The 14113-nt window shown below is 36.4% G+C and overlaps 1 protein-coding gene across 5 annotated transcripts in view; it reads left to right on the top strand.

The window, feature by feature from the left end:
* COL24A1 (collagen type XXIV alpha 1 chain) overlaps positions 1–14113 on the top strand; it is a 405325-nt gene that overhangs the window by 353098 nt on the left and 38114 nt on the right. For all 5 annotated transcript variants that reach the window (XM_040470847.1, XM_040470844.1, XM_040470848.1 and 2 more), the window contains 6 exons: positions 1677–1784; positions 3560–3667; positions 3762–3815; positions 4381–4443; positions 7875–7928; positions 11867–11902. In XM_040470847.1, the coding sequence (XP_040326781.1) occupies positions 1677–1784; positions 3560–3667; positions 3762–3815; positions 4381–4443; positions 7875–7928; positions 11867–11902 (423 nt within the window). The remainder of the gene's footprint in view (positions 1–1676; positions 1785–3559; positions 3668–3761; positions 3816–4380; positions 4444–7874; positions 7929–11866; positions 11903–14113) is intronic.

Raw genomic sequence — 14113 nt, 5'->3', positions numbered from 1 at the left:
TGCTAAAAAATGCTACTGGCAGTAGCTGAGCTCAGAAAATCTACCCACTACAAATTTATGTGGAAATGACGGTCTCACTTACTGTTTTAATTCTTGACACCAATAGGAAATATATAAAAGTTGCTTCACATTACTTGTGATTTGAACATTAGTTGTCATCAAAATAACTTTACCACACGGGGTGGCTGGCTGACTCAGCTGGTGAGAACATGTGACTCTTGATCTTTGAATTGTGAGTTTGAGCCCCATGTTGGGCATAGACATTACTTGAAAAGAAATGACTTTACCACAGTACATGCTTCACAAATAGGCATTTCCTTGCCTTGTAATTTTAGGTTGAATTCATTGATAAACATTATAGGGTCTGTAGCAAAATCTAATATCTGAAGTCACTCATTATTCAATAATAGAGGTTGAGGGTGGTTCTTCTCATTCAAAACAATTTCAGTCTTGGTCTCAAAATAGCTCAGTAAAACTTTATCCCTGCCAAGCCATCAAATTGCTTTGTGATAGGGAAAATGAGGATATTCAGGTTCTATTTTCACACAAAAAAATCACAGAATGGATGAAGGTTGCAAGAGTCAATGGAGTTCACTGTTGACAATACTTGTTCAACAATACATGCTAGATTCAAGTATTTTCCTCAGTGTAACTGATGGTGAATAATAAAATGAATATCCCTAGCTTTAAGTACTGTACATTTTCACAATTTTTGTAAATTTGTCCAGTAAATCTTCGTCCAATGCTTTGCTATCAGTTTTATCACATTTTAGCCGATTCCATTTGAGGTTGTACTGATTTAGTGCTTTAATGTCTTTGAAAATTTCCTCACCTATAGTCAATTACAAACTGTTCATATACGTTAATTCTTTAGTCACTTTAACACAGCATTGACTCCCCAAATAAACAACTGAGTTGTAATGCTAACATCTGTCAGTTCATCAAGAGGCAAGGAATACCATTCCAAAGCATTTACCTTGTTTTTTAATTGCTTATTGATGCTGCTCCAATGTCTTCAACATTTCAGGCCATTGTTCTTGCCAAAAGGCTAACTTAATCTTAAACAAGTTTACTTTGGGTACATGATTTAAGTCATGTCAGTAAGTGACTTTCCTTGCTGGGCTAACAAATGAACCACTCAGAAACTCTAAAAAAAAAGTTTTTAAACTTTTTAAATTTTAATTGCGATATGGGTGACATAGAGCTTATATTAGTTTTAGGTATACAACATAATGATTCAATATGTGTATATATTGAGAAAATGATCACCACAGTAAGTCTGGTTAATATCCATAGAATTTTTTTCTTAAGGAAACATTAATCAGTTATTAGAGTTGTCATGCACACCCAAATATAATACAGAAAGTTAGAATACAATGAACATACTTTACACCTAGGCTATTTAAGTCAGAAGGTACTAAGAGACTGTACTGCCTCAGTATTTTCATTTTAAATACCTCAGACCATTATATTAACTATAATTAGAGACTTTAGGTAGGTAAAAACATGACTTAAATATTTCACTTATTTGGGAAAGAAGCCCAGGATAACTCTCAAACCTGAGCAGTGTGTCAACAGTAGCCTTTCAGAACACCAACGCCTCCTATAGTTACTGAGCCTCTGGATGAAGTTTTAGGAAATACCCCCAGTTTTTATTTCTTACCTATGTTATTTAGGGCACCAGAGGCAGCCCAGGAAGAACAGGACCAGCTGGGTCTCCAGGTCCTCGAGGAGCCAAGGGGCCATCAGGCCTTCCAGGAAGCCCAGGGGTTCCAGGCCCAAAGGTACTTTAACATTTTCTTCTGATGGATGAGGAGCACTACTAACATGCTTATTGTACCTGAGTTCATTGGCTATATCACACAATGGTAAGATTAATCATTTTTTTAAAATTTGACCAATAATAACACATTAGGAAAAACAGTGTATGGCCTTGACATACTCATCTCCTGTGATAACCACAGTGCATGTAATTTGCCAGAACAACTCATTAACTCAGAACTGGCAATGCTTTGGGGCACTTGGGCAGCTCAGTCTGTTCAGCGTCTGTTTTCAGCTCAGGTCATGATCTCACAGTCTGCGAGTTCGAGCCCCACGTCAGGCTCTGTGCTGACAGCTCAGAGCCTGGAGCCCGCTTCGGATTCTGTGTCTCCCTCTCTGTCTGCCCTTCCCCTACTCATGCTCTGTCTCTCAAAAATATATAAACATTTTTTAAAAATGCCCTTTGACTCATTCTGTTTCTTCTTGCCCCTCTGTCATCTACCTTCTCCGAAAAAAAGAGAAATCTTATTACTTCTGGATTCATACTTTCTTAGATACACTTTCTATCCCTCTGAGTCTGAACCTAACCAACCAATTTATAAACCGGATAAGAGTAGAGCTTATTTCATAGAGTCAAAGTGATCGTAATTAAATCCTGCATTGAATGGAATGTTGTCACATGTCAATAGGCTTTCCAAACAAAACCTGTTTCAGAGCTATCTCAGTGCAGAACTGACCCAGACAACAAAGAGATTAGTCTAGTGTCTAAAGTGATTTCATAAAAGCCTAGGATTGAGACGTTGTCACCGTCATCATATTACCTCTTAACTTTTCATAGTTCCATTTCTAAAGAATGTACAGATATTCTGATCCATATGGGTAAACTGGAAATGACTCATCCCTTTCCACTAAAATTCAAAGTAGTTGAACAAATGCTAAAACTAGGAAAAGGAATAAAATCCCTCTCTTTAATGTGTGAATCTGCAATAAAAAGGATCCATATTTGTCAAGTCCCAAAGCTATATCTTTGTCTTCAGACAGTGAAAGATAATTTGCTAATCTTAAAGAATCTTTGATCAAAGTCTACCAAGCTTCATTTTTCATTAACTTATCTGCAAACTCTACCTGATTCTTATTTTTAGACATGGTGTGAAAGATATTTCAACTTTCACTTGAAAAACAAAATAAAAGTAAATTTAGAAAAGACTTAACCTTTGCAAATAAAATAATGGCGATTGAGTATATCATTAAGTGGTATTTTAGAGGAGATAAAGGGAATTTATATCAAAGGAACCTTGAGAAACAGGTAATAGAAATTTCTTAATGACAGGATTGAAAAGACAACCATGACAAAAACCAGGGTTCACACTTCAGGAGAATCTGCTTTGTTTCTTGTATAAGCTGAATCATCTCTGTATGGTGAGAAGAACACAGCAAAATAACACCAACTCAAATACAGTGCACATTCCGTCATATGTAATATACAACCCACACACACACCGCACATTCACCATTCTCTCGTTAGCCCCACTGCCTTCTTTCTAGCTTTTAGGTACCCCCTTCCCTCTTCTTTCCACACTTACGGCCATAATCCTTGGAATTTTCTTTCCCCACTGCTACACGTATTGTTCATTATAATCAAATATTACTTATGTGGAAAATATCAGTAGGAAGAATGACCATGCAGAATTTGATCTCCTGAGTGTCCTGTACTATACCTAAAGATGGACTTGTATTTGGGTTTCAATTATGTTGGTAGATTCTAAAGTCAAGATCACCTTTCTTTTTTTGCCCATAGGGCGAACAAGGACTACCTGGACAACCTGGAATTCAAGGTAAAAGAGGCCACGGAGGAGCACAAGGTGATCAAGGACCACGTGGAGAGCCTGGCCTTAAAGGGCAGCCTGTATGTGCCAACTCAGAAATTCACTAAGTGTTATTTTTCTCCCGATCAGGCCACCGTTGCACAATAATGATGATCGTATCTATTCACATTGCAGGGAGAACATGGTGTCCAAGGTTTGACAGGTTTCCAAGGATTCCCAGGCCCCAGGGTACGTTTACATGTTTTCTGCTATTCATCAGAAAGATGTTGAAATACCAGTGTTTAGTCTCTGACTTGAGTTTTTGTATATTTTAATCTGTACAATTTCAGTTGGTACAGTTATATGTTTGAATTTTAAATATGTTAATTTAAAATTTGTGTAGCTATAGATTTCCCTACCAATTTTATTGAATAATTTGCTTTTGTCTCCCTCACATTCCATTTTCCCAAACATTTTATTGTGAAAGTTTTCAAACATACAGCAAAGTTGAGAGAATGGGTGAAAACCCGTATACCTATTACCTAGATTCTACCATAGCTTTTTACTCCACTTGCTTTATCATGTATCTATCTGTCCCTCTCTCCCTCTCTCAATTCACTTTGGTGTACTTCAAAGTAAATTGCACACTTTAGTACAGTTCCTCCAAAGCACTCAGCATGCACATCTTTAACTATCCATTTACATTCCATATTTTCAGAGCCAACTCTTAATAAATTGTTACAAGATTATTTCACTTGTAAAATGTCCATATAGAATTAAAGATTTTGACTTTTTATTTTTATTATATTTTTAGGGTCCTGAGGGAGATGCTGGCATCATTGGAATATCAGGTCCTAAAGGTCCCGTTGGACAGAGAGTAAGTATAAAGTCATTGTACTTGCCCAGAAATTGTGTGTCTTTGCTGATTGCAGGAATCAGCATTAAGAACTCTGAAATTGATATACTCCAAATTAATAACTTAATAAAATGACTTTTAAGATAGAAACCCATTAGATCACATGCAAGGGTTCTCAGCCTTTTTCAGTTCACATACTAATTTGAGCAAAAGACCCCATAGACAACCATATTCCTAGCTCTTACTTACAGTACATATCAGAATTAATGTTGACACTGGATAATGTATTTATTAACTTACGCTCCGAACAAAAAATAAAGGGTTTCATGTTATCAGCATTAATATAACCAGAGACCAGAGACCACACCCATGCGCCACGTGGAGGAGGCTTGCCTATGGCCAGAGCTCCTCACCCCACACTTTGAAAAATATTTCCCAATACCAATGTTTCCCCAGCTCAGGGGTGGGTATCCCTAGAGAGTGATGAGGAACTGCTTAAAGAGTTGCGAAGATTGGGGTCCGAAGGATTCCAATTAGCTGGACGGTGCCTGGAATTGCAAACTATAGCAAATATAAATAGGGATGGATAAGCCATCAGCAGGTTTTGTTGGTGTGTTTTTTGCTTTTTAGTTTTGTTTCTGTTTCTACTAACCAGTCTCCTAATTGATGAGATGATGTATAAAACTGAAAAGAAAGCAAGCTATAAAACATCCAGCTGTGGTTTGCCTGCAGCAGTGGCACCCCCTAGGCTAACTGCAGCTGCTAGGGCGAGGGTGAAGGGAGCAGAGAGAGGCAGGAGAGTGGTCCAGAAGTAGGAGAAAGGAGTCGTGAAAAACCTTACAGCTGAAAACCACGGTCTTACACAAAATATTAAATGAAAAGTCAAATTTTTGAAATCCTGCACCCTTTCCCCAACTCTTAGCATAAATTCTTTTCGGTAATACAAAGGTCAGTGTTGTCATGGGACGTGGTTATTTAAAGACCCTCCTCAGCATTTCTTCAGGTGCAAATTTATTAATTATTTTTATGATTTCTGAAGAACTGTGGAAAGTTAGGGCTTTTATATAAAGCCCTATTCTTGATTATCCACAGGTGAGTTATATGTGGACAGGCTTCTCTACAATAAATATTGCTTTGAAGTTCTTATGTATGTTAAGTTCTCTACTAATTAAACCCATTCATTCTAGTTTTATTAAGTTCTCAATCAATTAATCCTTTCTTGCTTCTCAAAGAGAAGTTGGTTTCCTGCCTAGCATCTGTTCTAAGCAGAATCTTACAAAGTGCTGGGTCTCTGTCGGCCAGGGTCTGAGCCTATACTGCTTTGCAGCTCCAGAAATTGTATCAGTTCACCAATGGTAAAGTTCTGATAACTGCTTACAAATACTAATGCATAAATGCAGCTATCTCTTATTAAGTCATTATAGATACAAGCGAAAGTCATGATAGGTTAATGTTTTGTAAGAAACTATTATGTACCAGTGCTCAGTGTGTTACCCTTAGATCATTTAATCCTCATGAAAACACTGCAAGAGATGCTATTATCCCCATTTTTCAAGTGGGCAAACGAAGTCTCCGAAAGGTAATTTGCTCAAGGCCATGGGTGGCAAGTAGAAGAACCAAAATTTTAATCCACAGCTGAATGACCAAATAATATGTTACAAAGTTGCTTGCTAGTTGTGTAATTAGAATATAGAATGGATATTAAGTGGCTAGTTCTTGCTCAATAATCAATAAATACTTGATGATGAAATAAATTAAATTAATTGAAGTAGGAAATCTGGATTAATTGTCCTCCATTTCAAAGATTATTTATGTAGTTAACTGGCACCAACCATTAAAATCATAACACCTCATCTTTCGGACACATTTAAATAAACATAGACAATTTTTTTTTGCTGTTCTGATCTTTGTTTTCTAGAGTTCATGAATACCTCTCCATTCTTTTAACAAATCATTCTAAAGAGTTCGATCACAGTCAAGTTCATTATGTTAAAGCTTTGTTGACTTTTTTTCAGTGATAAACCAGTCTAGGGCTTATATTTGATTAGGTTAGGAAATCAACTCTCTTTATTTGATTGTGGATCTTTGAGATTTAGGTACCATATTTACAAATTATCACTTAAAGTCAATCTTTGTGTTTAAAAGTGATTCTATTAGATTTACTTTTATAGCACCAGCTAATTTCTCTCATTCTAGGCTCATTCTAGTCCATCTATTGATAGACTCCATGACATAATGATCTCAACTGACAGTATTTTCTGCACCTTAGCAGGAGTTGGACAAAGAAATCCTATTAGATATCTACATTTAAGTGTTCAGGTTAAGTGTGAGCCTTCTTTCTAGACTGAAATTTGCTGCCAGTGGAATTGAGCATGGAGTTTGAGGGAAAATAACTAAATCAGGTGTTTTGTATTCATAAAGAAGCAGTAATTCAGACAGAGAAAGGAAAATACAGTATGATCTTATTTATATATGGAATCTAAAAAATAAAACAAACCAACAAAACAAAGCTGAAACAGACACGTAGACATATGGAAACAAACTGTTGGTTAGCAGAGGAGAGGAGGAGTTGGGAGGCAGGCAAAATAGGTGAGGGGAATTAAGAGTTACAGACTTCCAGTTATAAAATAAGTAAGTCATGGGGATGTAATATACAGAATAGGAAATATAGTCAGTAATTATAGTAGCCTCTGTCTGGTAACAGGTGGTAACTAGACTTATTGTGGGGATCATTTTATAATGTATAAAAACATTGAATCACTGTGATGTACACCTGAAACTAATAGAATATTGGATGTGAGTTATACTTCAGTTAAAAAAAAAGATATGTTCCATATTTAGTTTGGGAGGAGTTCACCAGATTGGGCTTATTCAAGGTGATCTTCATAATCAATAACAGCTTACGGTTTCAAAATCATTTTTCTCATTTAATTCTAATAATGGCCCTATGAAGTATGCAATCTTATGTAACAGATGGAGAAACTGAGGTTGGTCACCTGTGAGGCTCTGTGTTTTGTTCCCATACTTTCTCTCAGTTCCATGTTGCATGTCCCTTAGACATCTCCTTCAACATCTGTAAAGAAAGTTATTCAAAATTTTTGTTTATCATTCTATATGGTCTTCTTTATGTAAAGTAATTGCATTTGTTATGAAATGACCCACATGTAAAATGGCATCATTGAAGTTATATCACTACATGAAAATTATAAGGCTAATTTATGTTTGTTAGAAATTATACAGATGTAATTCTCCCGATAGGAATCTATAATGTACAGAATTGTGTCACATGCTGCAAATCAAAAGTACTATGATTTCTCCTGATTTTATGATATTTTTAATAAAAATTTGAATGATGCAGATATGGACTGTTTTACCATTGCACAAGAAATTTTCTAGAATTTTTCTTCTTTATACCGGCAGTGAGACTGACTGATGTTCTTTTACCCCAACAGGGAAACACTGGCCCCTTTGGCAAAGAAGGTATAATAGGCCCAACAGGTAGAACTGTAAGTTTGTTACAATATAGGTCTTCCTTTTCTTTTTCATATTCTTGTTTTTTCCTCTTTAATCCTATTTCTGGAGTAACTCAAAAAGGATCACGCTGAGTGTTTGAGAAGCCAAGGGCAAAAACAGCTGTTATGTTTTCATCTGGAAGGTGATTACTGAGAACTTAGAGATTATATGTGTAATGAGGAAGGTGTATATAATGAGGTAGACACTTAAAACTGTGGAGTAGAGAAAGGAAAATAGAACAAGGGAGGTGGGTTGAGCATTATTAGCATAGAGGTGATCACTAACGCACGAAAAAGAATCCATGTTCTGAGGGAGAAAGTATAGCAAAAGGCAGCCAAGATTTGAGTATTTGGAAGTGTCCACTATAAAGTAAAGAGATAGTTGGTGGGGAAAACAGGAAAAAAAAAACAGGAAAAAGCAGGAAAAACAGAAAAGCACAAGGTTCAGATAGGTGAGTTTCAAGAAGCGAGTAGTTAACAGTGATCTTTAAGAAAATAAGTTACAGTAGAAGATAAAGTACATACTTCAGTGAGGAAGGAACATTTAATAACTTTTGTCAAATTCTTAAAGAATTTAAACACTTAATAACTTTTCTCAAATTGTTACAGAAAACGTTTGAAGTAGGTATTATTTGCATTTAAGACACAGGGAAACAGATTAGGTTCATGGAGTTTCGCCTAGTTATTCAAGGAGGTACAGCTAGTGAATGACATAGGTGATGTTTCTTCCTTCAAGAACAGTGCTTTTCTCCTCCTTTCAAGGTGCATCTGGAGAGGACTGAGGTAATTAGTAGATACCAGTGCCTTTATAAATTTGACAAATAAAACAATGGTTGGTGAAGTCATGGGAGAGTTTTACAATACCAACAGTAGTGTAAAAATACAAAAGAAAGAACCCAGTAGATAGGGGCAAATTGAGACTTGGGGAGGAAAGGTGTATTCCCTGCAGGGAACCAGTATTTTGAACGATTTCAAAGTGTTATGTAGAGAGACATAGAGTTTTAATATATAAAATGGAATGTTTCAGGTATTAAGTCCAACTATTCTCTTTGATAAATTAGGGAAGAATTTCCCACCAAAGTTGCTGAATTTTTGATTTTACAAATATGAAATGTATAAGTCAACACTTCTCTAGATTTTCAGCATTTACTACTCAGAGCTATATAGTCTACGTGGGAGATTTTAAGTGGGAGAATTCTCATATTTTGGTGGGTGGTTCTTCAATAAGCTAAGGAACACATACTGTTCTGATTACTCAGTGATTGTTCTGTTCTGTCAAAAATGTGAAATATCAATTGGTCAAGAAAACCATGATAAAGAAATGGCTCAATTAAAATACCTCACTGTGTTTTGTTTACAGATAGTTCTTAAAAGCCCTTGTAATATTCAGCATGCGCGTCAAATTTTTTCCATATTCTATTTTTTCCATTCTAAGAAGAAACTTCTAAGAAAAGTTCACTATGAAAGAATAAGCACTTGAGAGTGGCCAAAACTTTGTGGAAAAAAAAAATAGTGGTGGGGGATGGAAGACTTGCTTTTGCAAATAAGGAAACATTACTTCAAAATCATTGTAAATGAAACTATAGGGTATTACAAAGGAATAAACAAATAGATGAGTTTAACAGGCTAGAGCCCAAAATTAGATCTTGGAATATATAGGAATCTAATTATAACAGAAATGGTATATCAGGATGATTTGGGCTGTAAGTGAATAGGAACCCTGAATCAAACTGGCTCTAATAATAAGGAAATTTGTATCACATTAATGGGAAGCCCAGAGGTAGGAAGGGCTTCGGATTTGGCTTACTTAGTGATTTTGTTATGTTGTCCAAGACCAGGTTCTTTCCACGTCTCTGCTCTATCATCCTGAATGTGATCTTCATAATTGGGCTTATAGAAAGATGACTATAATTTCTCAGCAATTACATCCAGATATAATTATCCAAAGTGAAAACTGATCTATAGCCCTATCTTGGGAAAAATTAAGTTTTTTTCCAGAAGCCTTCCAACTGCATTTTTCCTCATGTCCATTGATCAGCTACATGTCCATTCCTATACCAGTGACAGGAAAGGGAGATGGAATTACTTTAAGTCACAGCATTACTATAAGGAATCAGAAACCTATTTCACCATGATCTCATGGTTTATGAGTTTGAGCCCCGTATTGAGCTCTCTGCTGTCATCTCAGAGCCTGGAGTCTGCTTCAGATTCTGTCTCCCTCTCTCTCTGCCCCTCCCCTGCTAGCACTCTGTTGCTCCCTGTCTCTCAAAAATAAAATGTTAAAAAAATTAGTTTTGGGGGGCATCTGGGTGGGTTAGTCGATTAAGCGTCTGACTTCGGTTCTGATCATGATCTCACAGTTGATGAATTCAAGCCCTGTATCAGGCTCTCTGCTGTCAGCACAGAGCCCACTTCTGATCCTCTGTCTCCCTCTCTCTCTGCCCCTCCCCCACTTGCACATGTGCTCGCTCTCTCTCAAAGAAACATTAAAAAAAAATTTTAATTAGTGTTTGGAAGTTACTATCCTGGTTTAAAATGAGTGAATAACAGGGGCACCTGGGTGCCTCAGTTGGTCGAGCACCCAACTTCAGTTCAGGTCATGATCTCAGAATCTGTGAGTTCAAGCCCCGCATCAGGACCTGGAGCCTGCTTCGGATTCTTTGTCTCCCTTTCTCTCTGCCCCTCCTCTGCTCACGCTCTGTCTCTCTCTGTCTCAAAAATAAATAAAAACATTTAAAAAAATGAGTGAGTAACAAGATAGAAAACACACAAAAAAGTAATATTAATGGTGAAATAATGAGATAGTATTTTTAGCCTGCAAGATTAACAAAGAATTATAGTACATGGCATGTGTCAAGACATACAGACTCCCATATTTTGCAGGTGTGCGTGCAATTACAAACACTTTCTGGAGGACAACTTTTATGGAGTACAAGGATATTTATCACAGGGTTATCATGACAAAAATTAGAAATAATCTAGTAGAAAATTCAATAAAAATATTATCATTTGTTAAATACTAAGTAAGCATTATAATTATCTAGAGACATGTGGATTGATATGGAAAACATCATAACATATTGTGAAAGTGTAAATTCAGGTTTTTTAAAAGATGAAGAATATTATCTTTTTCAAAATAAAAAAATACGTAAGTAATTTCCACAAGGATGAAAACAAAAATATTAACAGGAATTTCTAAAGCAGTAGGTTCATCTAACAGCAGACTACACTTTCTTGTCAAGTGTACGTGGAAAATCACCAAAATAGACTATAGTTTGAGTCATAAAAAATTTTGTACTAAACTTAAGAGAACTGAAGTCATACAAGATATGTTTTCTGGCCATAATGGAATTAAAGTAAATATCAGTAAATTGGAAAGATAATAAGAAAATCTACAAACACTTGAAAATTAAACCCCACACTTCTAAATAATCCATGGATCCAAGAGGATATCTCAAAGAGAGTTAGAAATATTCTGAACTGGATGAAAATGTATACAACATATCAAAATTTGTGGGATGTACAGAAGGAGGAATAGAAAGAGAAGGTGAAAAAAAAAGGCACCATCCTAGAAACAAGGTTTTCAAAGGCTAGGGAAGACAAAGATTAGAAGAATTTAATCTGGTAACTTCCCTTCTAAGTGGTTTGGTATTTGATTGTCAGATCAGCTGTTTTGATTTAAGTGCCTGTTATCCCTGTCTCACTCACTCCGTGGATAGTATGATAAATCAATAAACTGTTTTTGTTTTTGATTTTGTTTTGCTTTGCTTTACTCAGGAAAAGGAAACTAGAATTTATATAAATTTACTCAATATGTCTTGCTGGATAGAAAAAACAAAAACATAAGTTATCATGTTTCTGTGTATAGCCTCAACTACATTTGATAGATAACTATCAATAGCACTAAACTAACATTTCCTGTTTTCTTGTAGGGACCCAGAGGTGAAAAAGGCTTTAGAGGTGAAACTGTAAGTTTAAATTTATGGTTATATTATCACTTGTCACTAGGCTATATAAGTTCCATGAAAGCAAGGACCTTGTTTTATTATCTTATTATTATTATTATTATTATTATTATTATGTCTCTGATACTTGTGAAATAAAAATAAAATTACAGTTTTTCGGAAGTAGAACTAATCTAGATAGTACATTACAGTGAAACCTGATAACCCCTAAACATATTTAAGAACCTGCTGATCAAATTCTTGCCAGATCACTGTGTGAAATGGCATATTTGCCTTGTCAGGCATCAGGCATTTGCCTTGTGAGCCTTCTTCACCAGTGCTGGAATAAGAGGACTGCCACATCGCCTCAAGGATATACCCACTGTGTTCACTCAGTGCTAAAGAGGTGCAAAGCAGAAGCATATCAATTGTTGTATATTTCAGCCAATTGGAAACAATTGTGAGAGGATGGACAAAAGGTACATGTAGCACTTTCCAGCACTAAGTGGCTTACACTGGCACTATTTCCTACTTTTCTGGGATGCCAATGCTTCCAGGTTAAAGGTATTTTGTCAAGAAGCCACTTTCCCAGCAGAGATCCTGCTGAACTTACTAAAGCAGCAGCCATAAACAGAGAGCAGGCACAGAGTAATATGAGGGGGATTAAAACCAAGTGCAGAAGGCAAATAAGAATAAATTTAAAGGTTGCAGAAAAGTCTTGGCTTAAAAGATAATGAAATTGCATTGACAGCTGACATTGCTTGTCACCATAAGGTGTGCTTGGGGTTTCAGAATAAGTAAGTTGCAGTTATATTAATTAGCTGAGAAAGGAAATGTATATGGTTTCAGAGAGGCTAAGAACCCACAGAGGGCTTCAAAGTAGATGTTTTTCTTTTTCTTTTTTTTAAGATACTATCTTTAAGTAAACTCTACACCAACGAGGGACTTGAACTCACAACCCCAAGATCAAGAGTTGCATGCTTTACCAACTAAGCCAGTCAGGTGCCCTAAAATAGATGTTTTTAATTTGCAGAAATGTGGCCTTCCTATCTTCTCAGCAGTCTTGCTACAGCCAAAAGCAAGGATATCTGTACACAGTGAAGTCATATTTCCCAGGAGGAATGGAAAGGGGAAAGGAAAAGTAGAGAGGCTTGGAATTAGTTCATTTTCTAGTCTTGTCTGTCTCCAACTGTCTTCCTGACCAGTTCTCTCCAAGTACTGTGGCTGGAACGTCAGCTTTTGTCAGAGTTAGGAAACCTCAAGTACTTCTGACAATTTCACAGGCATTTCACGTGAAAGAAAATTCAGTGGCTCTGATGGCTTGCAAATTCAGCAGATTACGCCTGAAATTTTAGGTTGCACTGATAGACATATGGCACCCAGAATAAAGCAGGTGGTAACACCAGTCAGGCCATCCCCAAAGGGGAACATGGACAAAATTAAAGCATATTCAGAGAAAGGCTGTCTCAGATCAGTAGTGTATCGAGGAGCCATGTCCTAGAAAAACCAGTTGAAATAGCTGGGATGTTTAACCCTTACCAGACTCTGCAACCTTATCATCCCTTTCCTTGTTCTCATTGCTCTCTCTTTGCTTCCTGGGTTTTGCACCTGCTTTTTCTTGCCCATGTTTTTTTATCCCTGTAGTTCCTATTTGTGAGGTTGTAATTAAGTTAATTTAAGTTAAGTGACATTTTATCCTCAACCCAACTGCCACCTGTGGACATAAGAACTAGTAGCCAGGACCTCGTACAATGCCTGGCAAGTGTTCCCCAGTCGTTTCTTAAATGTCCTCTTATCAAAGAGGCTTTTTCTGCCTAGCCTGTGTAAAATAGCAATGTGCCCATCTGCCTCAATTCCCTGTCTTTTCTAAACCTGTTTCTTTACCTGTTTTTTGCTTATTATATCTCTCCTCACTAGAATATAGGCTCCATGACACAGATATTTTACCTGTTGTTCGTTTTAAAGCTGTGTCTGCAACACCCAAGATAGTGCCTGTGTTGTATAGTTGGTGCTAAATAAATATTTAGTAAATTACTGGTGAATAAATTAGAAAATATTTGAGGTTTTGGAACATGATAGCTGTCTTTAAATATTTGAAAGGAAGAATACGTATAATATGAGTAACTCTAGAGAATAAATTTTAAATTATTTACTTACTGAATTGAATTTTCAGTTTCTGTGCTTAGCTCCCTCACAGACAGTGAGCTCCGTGAGACCAGGAAGTATGTTTGACTT

This window comes from Herpailurus yagouaroundi, unplaced genomic scaffold (assembly GCF_014898765.1).
Source record: "Herpailurus yagouaroundi ecotype Mexico unplaced genomic scaffold, PumYag 77, whole genome shotgun sequence".
NCBI lineage: Eukaryota > Metazoa > Chordata > Mammalia > Carnivora > Felidae > Herpailurus > Herpailurus yagouaroundi.
The sequence above is the reverse complement of the archived record's forward strand: the minus strand, read 5'-3'. Positions and strand labels throughout refer to the sequence as shown.